The sequence below is a fragment of the Olea europaea genome, chromosome 20 (genome assembly GCF_002742605.1).
Source record: "Olea europaea var. sylvestris chromosome 20, O_europaea_v1, whole genome shotgun sequence".
In the NCBI taxonomy this organism is placed as follows: domain Eukaryota; kingdom Viridiplantae; phylum Streptophyta; class Magnoliopsida; order Lamiales; family Oleaceae; genus Olea; species Olea europaea.
Genome location: NC_036256.1, coordinates 3,789,042 through 3,801,344, shown reverse-complemented (window position 1 = coordinate 3,801,344; position 12,303 = coordinate 3,789,042). Strand labels below are relative to the sequence as shown.

Sequence of the window (12,303 nt, the reverse complement as noted above, 5' to 3'; positions counted from 1 at the left end):
AAAATATATTTTTAAACGATGTTTTGATATCATTTTAATAACATATTTTTCAATAAAATAATATTACATTTAAATTCAAAATTTTTTCTTATTTTTTAACAACATATTTTTCATCAATACACTATTCCAAAATTCATTTTCCCTCCAAAATGGGGCTCAAACAAGGGCCAAAAGGAAATTAGGCTCAGTGATGTCCAAAAGCTAGAAAATAGGATAATATCCTTATTATCATTAATATTTAGGTTATTTTCAACTCTGTACCATTTGAGGTCAGTTTTGCACTATTTTACACCAAATCTTGCACTAAACAAAAAAATCATCTTCAACCATTACATCGAAACTTACACCAAATGAACAGTATTTAATCATTTTCTTCTCTCTTTTTTTTATTCTTAATAATTTATTTATTTTACAAATACATAAATTAGTAGATAAATAATGACGTTAAATTAAGGAAAATATTAAATTCATTAATAAATATAAACAAATAGTACAATTAGTAGAAATACTACAAAAATGAAAATATTAAATCATGCCATTAAAATTTAGTGTAAGTTTTGGTGTAATAAAAATAATAAAAATTATTGTATTAAAAAATATATAATACAAATGACATAAATACCCTCCATTAATTTCTTTGGCAAATGGAAAAGAAGGGGGCAAATTTGACTTGGCACCATTCGGTGCAAAATGGTGCCATGTTGAAGAGCTTTTGCACCAAATTTTGGTATTTTGATGATAGCATTGGAGATGCCCTTAATATGTCATTTTTTCCCCAAAAGTGACAACCTTGTGTGAGATAACATCCAGGAATGAAACAAGGTCTTCAGAAAATCAACTCTTACTTTGCATGCGATCGGTGAGACACATAAACAAGAAGTTTAGCAACGTCATTTTAACCCGTTGAACTTTTGTATGTCTTTTAGTTAAATTTCTATAAAAATGACCTGATACCACTTTCTATTTCAAAAGTGACATAATATTAGTATTTTTATTTGAAAAGTAAAAATGATAAAAGTCTTTAAAATGTATTTTATTTTATAGTAGCACAAAAATTGAAAGACAATCCAAAATTAACATCTTGAACACTCAAGTTTCATAAATATTCCTATAACAATTGAAATGATTTCACTTCCCGTTTCATTCCTGATTTCTTCAACTTTTATATGCGTTATCCTGTTTTCATTTGTCCCAATAACAGATGAAGGTGTTAATTTGATCTATATCTACAAAAAGAATTCAAATTAGTAGTGTGCGACTTTATTAAAAAAGTGGCGGGGCACATCATTTTCAAATTCTAGCAACTTAATTCATATACAAGACAAATAAATTATTACATCATATTTACTTTTATATGTAAATCAAAGTTTGAATTCATATTCATATTTACATTTTCACAAATACCATTTATGCATCTCAATAATCGATCAAAAAAGAATTTAAATGAGATAATATGTTTTTCTTTAAAAAAAAAGTGGCAGGGTATGTTGCTTTTAAATTTCAGCACCTTAATTCATATGCAATACAAATAAAGTATTGCACCATGTCACTTTTTAACGTAAAGTTTGAATTCATATTCATATTTGCATTTTTGCAAACACGTTTTGCATCTCTTTAGTTGATTTGATGATGTATTTTCATATATACTAATTTAATATAATTGACACAATTCTTAATTTTCATTTATACTAACTCAAAATTATTAATCTAACGATGAATTTTCATATGTACTAACACAAAAAAAACCTTAACAATATCAAATTTACAGTTACAAAAATATATGTTATCATCAGTTACAAAAAGTTCGTAAATCAGCAGGTACGAAGATAAATTAGCTTATAATTATTTTCTATTGATAAAAAAAGGAAGGATATATGCCATAAACCAGTTGGGTGGGATGAGGAATAAGTAGGCAGTGTGAAAGAAATAAGTAGATTATAATTTTAATAAGAAAAAGAAAAGATTTGTCGATTTCTTTTTGCTAGAGCCTCGAAAATGACTTTTTCAAAATTGAGCCCCCAAAATGAGTCCGAAATCTGCTTCTGACTTCTATATTTAAGACGTTTATTATTTTCAGTTAGTAGAATAGCCGACAATACGAGTTTATCCTGACAAAGTTCTCAAGCCGACAACACAAGTTTAATACACCGAATATTTTACCATTAGTGTTGTGTCGTCGGCGCGTCGATTGTGTGTTGGATGTTATAATTTGTGACAGGAAAATTCTACTTGTATATAATTATTGCACATATTGATATCAATAATGTGATGTGACAATCATCTGATTAATGTGCAAGTATAAGATTTGAATTAAAAGTTGAATTCAGTGTCATGTGTAATTATGGATACTATTATGTAGACAGTTATGTACATATAGCATTTCTCTTTGTGACATATTTAGATGCCAATAGCACAGTGAATGTCTACGGAACTCAAAAAATATTAAAAGAAAAAAAAAACACAATTTCTATGACATTTACCGACATAAAAAGCCATTGGTAAAGATCTAATGTCTACTACTCGTAAAGCACACGGTTTAATAACTTTTAACCCATGGGTAAAAAGGTAATAATACAGTTAGCATAGCTTGCATCCTTTATTGACAGATCAAATTGATGCTAACGTTGTACCCACAAGATTTAACAGCACGGATACTGTCTCACCAGTCACCACGCGGTGCAGGTGCAACCTAAAGAACCGGTACTACAGTAATTTGTTACCTTTAACTGTTTTACCCGTTAGTTGAATCATATTTGTTTTAATTTTTCAAACTGTCCAATCACGTATCTATATGTGTCCCATTCGAATTTGTGTTTGAATTTGATCTTGAATGTGTAACATGATTTTATTTGTGTAGTGTGATTGGGGATGATAAAATTAGTATTTTAAAAGCGTTAAGTGTGACTAAATAGTAAGAGCAAATTTCAATTTTTACGAGTCTAGACGTAAAAAATGTATTGTTATTTTTGATATTATTCGAGAGCTATTAAATTAATGAATGCCATACATCTAAAAATGATAAATACAATCATTTTTATCATTTGAATAGTTAAGAGAGTCTTTAACACTTAAGACTCTATGTTTAAATTTCAAACTAAATAATAAAAAAAGGTGGAAATGGAAAAAAAAAATTAAACAAAAATTCTTGCGTCAAAAAGACTAAACAAATAGTATAAGGTATTAAACTATTATTATTTTGTAGAAATTCAAATATTTATAATTTTTAGAAAAGATAATATTGATTTATGACCTGATTTTTGAACAAATTCTACAAGTTTGATATTTTTGAAAATAATTCTTAAAGTATGATAATTATAATTTTTTTTCCTTAAGATTAATTTAGTCGATGAGTTAAAGAGATAAATGAGTCCCAAAAGAAAAGTCCTAACACTAATTTTAGATTTTAGTGTCCAGACCACATTAAGTCCCTATTTGGTTTCCATTCTTTTTTCATTAAAATGAAAAATATGATCGTTATCTATAACATCAAGCTACCAAATATGCATTTATATCTTTTGTGTGGATCCGTAACGATTACATTTTTCATTCTCATTCTTTAAAAAATTAGAAACAAACAGGGACTAATTATTAGTTTGAACCGTTCATTTAAAGGATTAAAAAAAAAAATCTTTTTTTAAGATAAGCATACGCCTGGACTCACTTTAGACGATCAATAAAAGAGTTAACTGCCTTTTCGAAAGCCAAGACCCTAGTTGGAGCATCTCAACCAAGCTTCACAGCTTGACTTGATTTTTGAAAATAATACTTAAACTATGATAATTATGATTTTTGTTTTCCTTAAAATTAATTTAGTCAATGAGGAAAAGAGATAAATGGGTAAAAAAAAAAAAAAGTCCTAACACTACTTTTAGATTGGGAAAATTTCATATGTAACAAATTAAGTATGATCAATTTTAAAATTAAGAAACAATGTTTATTGTTTCAAAAATCAAATATCAGTTATATTTTATTTATGAAATAATTAATTAAAAATATATTTTATTAGTTAAAATATTCTGGTTACAATTACGTGTTTATAGGTTACAACTTATTCCTCGTATATATACTATCAAATTAATTGTTCACAAATTATTTTTCGATTACAAATTAAAAATTTTATAGACCACAAATTATTTATTGGCCACAAATAATAAATTTTATAGGTCACAACTTATTTCACAATACAAATCACAAATTTTATAGGTCACAACTTATTTCATGATCACAAATTATCAAATTAATTGGTCACAATTACGTAATTAGTCACAATCATACATTCTTTTTTATCACATACTATTTACTGGTCTCAAATTAACAATTTATTAGTCACACCACCTAAATAATTAGTTACAAACATTCTTCATACCGCACCCTACCACCACCATCGACAACACTGCCATGTCAATCATATAATTGCCCCACCGACAATAACCAAAAGCGACGCCACATTACCACCACTACCAAAACTATGACAATATGCATAACCACCACCATCACCACTAACAAATTATATAACCAATAGCAGCGCTGTGCGTCGCAAGCAGCGAAGTGCCACTGCTGTCAGCGAGTAGCGGTGCAGCGCATCCTTGTGCTGGGGATAAGTTGCTGGAGATCGAGGTTGCACGACAATTGAAAAGAGATGGTCATTGAAGAAGAGATTGTGACTCGGAGAGAGAGAGAGAGGAGGCGATAGGGAAATAATCTAAGTTTTGGGTGTAAAACTGGGTGAGGTGGAGGCGATTGGGGGAGATACATAGATTAATTTATTTAATTTTATAATGTTATAATTAATATTTAAAAATTATATTATCATCTGATTTTTTGTATAAAAAACTTTAGGATTGAATTTTGAAGTTGAAACTTCGCAAATCTAGATGGGTGTAATTTTCACTTTAGACAATCAACAAAAGAATTGGCCGCCTATTCGAAAGCCTAGGCCCTATGCGGAGCATTCAACCAAGCTTCGCAACTTGGCGTGCTTTTTTAAAACAAAGGATAATATATCTTACTCCTGTACCACCTTGCATTGTCTTGACCTAAATGAGGCAGTAGAGCAAAGTCGGGAAACATGGTCCGTGCCCTCTTCTTTGATCCCATCTCGAATCTTATTATTTTATTTTATTTTTATAAATTTGAATTGCATTTAAAAGAAAAAGGACAAGTGTGACGATAATAAAAATAATTTAAGAGAAAAATACATAATTATAATATTTACAAAATACACTTTGAAATTTAATAAACTTGATGAAATCTTTAAAAAATCAGGTGGTCACATATTTCACATCTGATAAAATGTTGTGACCTATATTTAGCCCCTATTTGAGCCTTATTTTTCGGTAAAAATGTAAATTTAATAGTATTTTATTGGAGAATATATGATTAAAAAATAAGGAAAAATTTTGAATGTTTACGTGTAAAATTATTTTATGTGAGAATATATAGTTAAAAATAATTTTTTGAAAAAATGGGGTCTAAACATACTATTAATCAAACAAGTCACAATCACAATGAACACACATTTATGGTCGCGATCACATACTATTCACAAAGTTAGGTATGGTCACAATCACGCACCGCATAATTTATGGGTCACATGCCGTATTAATTCACAAATCACACAATTAACGGGTCACAAATCATTTATTAGTTATAAATCATAATTAACTAGTCGCAATTACTTGTCATCTCACCCAACTCTACCACCGTCGGTGCCACCCAAGCCATCATCACCACCTCAAATCCATCACCACTATCACCTCCAAAAAAATTGTACTCTTTCAAAAGATCCACGTCCGCTACTATACCTAGAGCTACGCTTTCTTTGTCGTCGACCTCCTCGACCATGATTGCTCTGACGGTATTTTTTTTTCCAATTGCTAACGGAGAAATCTCCACTATCAAGCCCTCCGCCGTCAACCATTATTCTTCCATCTATAATGATGTACATAATAGTCGCTTTGCCACTTTTCTATGTTCCCTCTGTCCTAAGAAGCAGGTTAAAAGTCGACGACAACTGGGTATGTATTTATGCATTTTCGGTGACAGTGGTGGAAGTGGTGGTGATGAAGGGTGGGTGTAGGTGAATAGGCGTCAATGTGGATTTGAGAATTGAGAGAGAAATAGATTAAATGATAGATGTTGTGGAGTGGAGGGGTGAGTTGGGGTGGGGTGGCGTGGGGTGGGGTGGAGTATATACCTGAGTTTTGAAAATACTTGACTAAAATTTAGATTTTTGAAATGAAAAGTTAGAACATTGGATTGAGTACAATTTCCTCATGTTTTAATCCTTGTTATGCCCTGCGTTTTGAGAAATCTCGACGAAATATGTCTTAAGGAATAAATCACACATTGAATAAAGATGAAAATACAGATCAATATATAATAATTTGAACTATTTCTCTTAATAAGGTTGATCTTTAAAGATGGAAATCCAATACTCAAAAAATGAGCAGGCGAATTTCAAGATTGGTTTGCTAAAAATAATCACTACATTGCGAGGCATATTAATGAATAAATCTCACATCGAATAAAAAAAAATATATATAGACAAACATATTAAGTCTTGGACTAATCCTCTTAGGGTTGGCAACGGTTCAGTTATGGGTCGATTCGGCCAAAATCATAACCACACCACCAATTTTTTTACCATACCATAACGGCACCATAACCACGTAAATCGATTTGGTTCGTATCTCGGTTCGGCACGGTTCGATTCGGTTAATAACCACGAAAATAAATTATTTTTTATAGTTTCATTCGTCAAATTGATAGAAAACAATTTATGAAAAAAGTCAATGAAAATAAAAACACAATATTCCAAACAAAAATGGAAACATTATTCCAATTTTCAATTGTAAAATACAAATTTAACAAATAATATTATAAATATAACAATAATAAACTTTTCCTTCATTCTTAATTGTTGTGCATCGAAATTACTTGATTCATTCTTCCCCACAAGTCTTACCAGCATAGATCAACACTCAAAGTTGATTTCTATATAGTAAATAAGAAATGTAAGTAGAAAATACAACGATACTACCTATTTCAGAATGGTCTTAACTAAGATTTAAATAATAATAAAAAAGTACCTCTTCGTCAGCTTCCTTCTCGTTAAACGTTACACAAGTTTTAAAGTATGATGAAGAAGTAAAATTTTTTACCCACAATAGAAAAAAATTAACAATAAAATGAGTCGTGCATGAGTTTGTGGTTTGTGAAGAGTAGGGTTTGCATTTATATACTGTCATACTAATGCTATTATTATGGGGTAATGGTGAGTGGGTTGACCGACTGAGTCATGTAGAAATAATGGGGGAGGGGGGGAGATTTTGTTTTAGGCTAGATAGAAAAGTAGTATAAATCTCAATAATCAATTCAATTTATTTATTTTTAGCGGGTAATCGGTTCGATTTCGGTTCGACGGTGTAAATATCATACCCGTACCGCCACGAACCGGTTCATTAAAATGAAAACCATATCCACCCCATTGCACTATCGGTTCGATTTTTTTCGTCCCATTCGGTTCGATTAACCCCAATTTTCGATTTTGACGGCTCAAATTGCCATATCTAAATCCTCTTAATGAAATTGACATTTTAAAATTGAATTCAAAGATTAATAATAGGAATAGGATGGGTGGCCCACCTATCCATTACCATTGCCATGGCGGACGCAGGAGGTCCTGGGGTCACGTACTCCTCAATTTTTGAGATCTATTTTTAAATTTTTTTTGGATAATGTCCCGTTTGATATTGATTCAAATCTAAATTAAAGTTAATAGTTATTTTTAATAACATATTTCATGAAATCCTAAATTTTTTAACTTTTATCAAAATTTGCTAAAAATTTAATTCTCACCAAACAGGGACAAAGTCACAGTAATTTGGAATTTTTCTTTTTTCTCTTGCTCCATCATACTCTCTCTTTCAACCTTTTACCAAAATCTTAATTCCTCTAATTTTTTAAAATTTATCTATAATTTATCTATAAATCGTCATATATACTACAAATTTTCAATTAATTAAAATCTAAATTTGCACTTTCTCCTATCTTATTTGTGTATATAGAATGTATCTGAACCAACTGTATCCAATTTAACATATATTTAACGAATTGTGTTTATTTAATTAAATATTGATTATATGTTTTTCCTTTTGATCACTTGAATTGATTGTTTGTATCAAATATACTATAGAATTTTTAAACGTAAATATGCATTTTCTTGTGATGAGCAAAACATTAGTAAAATGATCGTTCGAAATCAAATGGATGAAAATGATAAGTAAAATATTAATGAAAAATATTTTTTAAATATAAATATGCATTTTCTTGAATCAAGTATGAATCATTCAAAAATCAAGAGCAGAGTATTTGATTTGTACAGAGTTTGATTATATTTCAATAACAAAAAATTTCTGCGTCCGCTCCCAACCGTTCCCATCCTTGAGTGTGGTTTCATATATTAACAAAAATTAGACTTTTAGGCCTTGTTTGAGCCCCATTATTTTCTCATTAAAATGAAAAATATGACCATTATCCGTCATATCAAGTCACCATATTTGATTTTTTATCTTTTGTGTGGAGTTCATAGCGGCTATATTTTTCATTCTCATTTTTACAATAATGTGGCTCAAATAGGGGTTTAGATTTGCGTATAATATTATTTTATTGAAAAATATGTGATTGAAATGATATCAAATCACAATTGAAAAATGTATTTTTTTGAACATAATGTGGCTCAAACAAGCCCTTAAATATCATTTCTAAGTTGGAGTTAGAAATTAGGAGAAAACAAGATTGATGGCAAGCGGAAGTAAGGTACGGATATAATAAGTTTTTATTTGGCTTCCAATTTTATAAATTCATTATTGTCAAACTCATTTTATTGAACTTTAAATTTTTATCAATTTTTTGGACTACATATTCCATCAATTATTATCATTACTAAAAAATTAATTTTTATCGAAACCAAACAAGGGCTAAATAAGATTTACAAGATAAAATTTGTTGTTTCTTTAATTTAATTAAACGTACTTAAGCATGATAATTTATTTGCTGTGAAAATATGCATTTGTTCAAATTCAAAGTTTATCATTTATTTTATTTAATTCAACGTACTCAAACATGATAATTTATTTGGTGTAAAAATGTAAGAGCGTCTCCAAGAAATTTTATAATTTTAAAAAGTATATTCTACAATTTAGAGAACATCTATATATTTAAGAATTGTGCTATAGCGTTTGAGAGGTTGGCTTAATGTCACATGACATTTTATCATTGGACTGTTTAAATTACAATCAACTTTTTCACTCAATCATTATCATCACCCATTATATCAAGGCATCTATCAACATTTTTCTGGCAAAGAGGCCTTACCTTAAACTTAGAGAGCAAAAATTTTTAAATGTGAAACGTGCTTTTTATATTTAACATTTAATTTTGCTATTGCCGTAAATTATTATATTATTTTCTTTTATTGAAAATTGAAATACTTTGAATGCATTAGATTATAGATAGTGTGTTTGACTCTCCAAATTAAAATATTAATTTAAAGAGTCTTTTGGATCATAATTTTAAGAATTGAGTCAGGGAACAGGCTACCTACTCTTAACAGTCAAAGCGAACACCCTTATTCCGACACTTTAAAATAGGAATATCTTATGTTTAAAGAGCTTCTTGAAAATACTTTAAGAGGATAATTAATGCTTTTGTTCGAATTCAAATTTTACCATATGTGTACATGGTATTTTCATACTGGGTTTCTATTATCGTGTTTTTGGTAATAAATAATTAGCTGAGCTCCTTGCAGACATAACCGTCGGGGTATAAGTCATTTTGTAATTTCATTGTTTGATAATATACACGAGTCTTGAACATATATACTTTTAAATTAATTTTAGTTTATTCAATCTTGATAGATCTTTTATTGAGTAGAATATAAGAGAATAAAAGAATGTTGACTGATAATTCATATTTTGCTTGAAGTTTTTGATAAATACATACGAGGGAAGGCAAAATAATAATAATAATAATAATAATAATAATAATAATATTATTATTATTATTATTATTATTATTATTATTATTATTATTATTATTACTACTACTACTAGTTGAATACTTGCTCATGTTTAACTCGTTTTACTTCTAAGCCAACAAACGTTGAATGAGTTGTGCAAGATGTTCAAATCCTAAATAAACCCTACAAGAGGGCATAGAAATCAAGGTATTAACTATAAGTAACTTTAATTTAATCATAATTAACTTTAATCTGCTACCACTATGAAATCACTTATAAAGCTAGATGTGAATGCCCAAAATCTTGAGCCTTAATTTTAAAATCCCTTGTCGAAGAAACCTTCTTCTTTTGCAAGACGAAAATTGCTCCAATAGATACAACGATAGGGAGAAAAATGGATAAATGACGAAATCTTTTGCCTTCAAATCATTAAAAACAGATAGAAAGAACAATTTAATTTCTCTTTCGTTGATGAAGGCTGAATTCAATGTGGATGATTTGGATTGTTCCTTTCGAGCATAAATATGTAAGCAAATTTTGGTTGAGTATGCCTGTATTTTTGTTGGTAAATCATTAGGTACATGTAGTACAATCAAAATAACTATAAATGAATTTAGAGATTGCTTATGTTAGGAAGTTGGTTTGATGGAAAGTGTTTTGTGTTGATGGCATAGCAGTTGATCATGCCAAATGACACTCGAATTTTGAAAATAATTGATAGATTTGGTTTGATCAGAAGAGTCCTTGGGCGAGGTCAATGAAGAAGTGCCCACTTCGATGCCTGTGTTAAGACTTAGCTCGAGTTGTCGTAATCGATTTGTTTTAGAGGGTTGTTTGGTATTTTTGTTAATCAAATGAAAATTAGTCACTTTTTTTTTATAAGTGGCGGTAGTAAGATTTGAATGGAAAACATTACGTACTTGGATGACATGTTGAACTACATCGTCTTAAAATTCGTACCATATTTATATATTCTAATTATCCTTTCAAAAAATATATATACCAACATCCAAGTTGAGATCTACTAACTATTCCTCCCACTAAATTTCTCAAACGAGGCGGTAGAGTACACCATAAGTCACATCACGTTTGAAATGAAATCTTCCTATTTACTAACAAGACGTAAAGTACCTACGTATGATAAATTTAATGGAGAGAGCCAAACACGGAGAACACACTCGTCGACATCCATCTCGCATATTTCATTTCTAAAATTCCATTGGTTGTTTCAAATGCAATGGATTAAGTAAAATGTTCTTCCTTCATCCAAATCAAATCAAGTTATAAATTTCAAAAAAGTTATTAAAAATCGAATCTCAACACATATCCGCAAACTGTTGTGACGCTTCACCTCGCAAATTACACAAAAAACGGGTATCCAACCCAGAACTCCAACATATATCTGGCTTACACCCAATATCCTCACACCTCACCATTTCATCAACAACTGGTTTGCACTTAATTCATCTCATATTCATCCCCATACACTGCAACCCTAAAACTCAACCTCCATAAATGGCTGCTCAAATCTTTTACTGGGATCATATCCTAAATTGTTCTCGTTTCTTGCATGCAATAAATATATATAAATATATACAAGTGAATTTACTTATAGAATGTCACAGTCCAGCAGTAGCACAGCGAACAGAAATTCTGGCCGGCACCCAGTTTATAAGGGAGTTAGGCGTCGTAAAAGCAGTGGAAAATGGGTGTCTGAAATTCGGGAGCCAAGAACGCCAAACAGAATTTGGCTTGGCACATTTCCTACTCCTGAAATGGCTGCAGTAGCCTATGATGTGGCTGCGCTTGCTCTTAAAGGTTCTGAGGCTGAGCTTAATTTCCCAAATTCAGCTTCTTCTTTACCTGTCCCGGCTTCTGCCTCGCCGCGTGACATTCAGGCTGCTGCCGCCAGTGCAGCTGCCGCAGCTGGGGCGGCGGTTGATGCTCTTGCTAGTAGAAACAATACTGTTGACAGGACTGCATATCCAGGGCTGTCTGAAATCCCTGAATTTATTGATGAGGATTTGATCTTTGATATGCCTAATGTTCTGGTGAACATGGCTCAGGGAATGCTTCTTAGTCCTCCTCGCCTGGGTGACACTGCTGCTCCCGAAAATATAGAAGATGAGAACCTCTGGAATCACTTCTAAGTATCCATCGGCATCTATATCCAGTAATAATCGTGAACAAGACTAATAATGATAATAATAATAATAATAATAAATCTCGCTAGAAAAGCTCTCCAAAGTGAAATGAAAGAAATGTAATGCGAGTATGATGTC

General features: G+C 30.5%; 1 protein-coding gene across 1 annotated transcript; it reads left to right on the top strand.

Moving 5' to 3' along the window:
- The first annotated feature begins 11,352 nt into the window (after positions 1-11,352).
- LOC111369210 (ethylene-responsive transcription factor ERF024) lies at positions 11,353-12,303 on the top strand. Its single transcript, XM_022990681.1, has one exon. The coding sequence runs from the start codon at positions 11,638-11,640 to the stop codon at positions 12,169-12,171; it is 534 nt and encodes a 177-aa protein (XP_022846449.1). The 5' UTR covers positions 11,353-11,637; the 3' UTR covers positions 12,172-12,303.

What these genes read in the sequence shown, in the direction of transcription:
- LOC111369210 (XM_022990681.1), top strand. Translation starts at nt 11,638, where the DNA reads ATGTCACAGTCCAGCAGTAGCACAGCGAACAGAAATTCTGGCCGGCAC.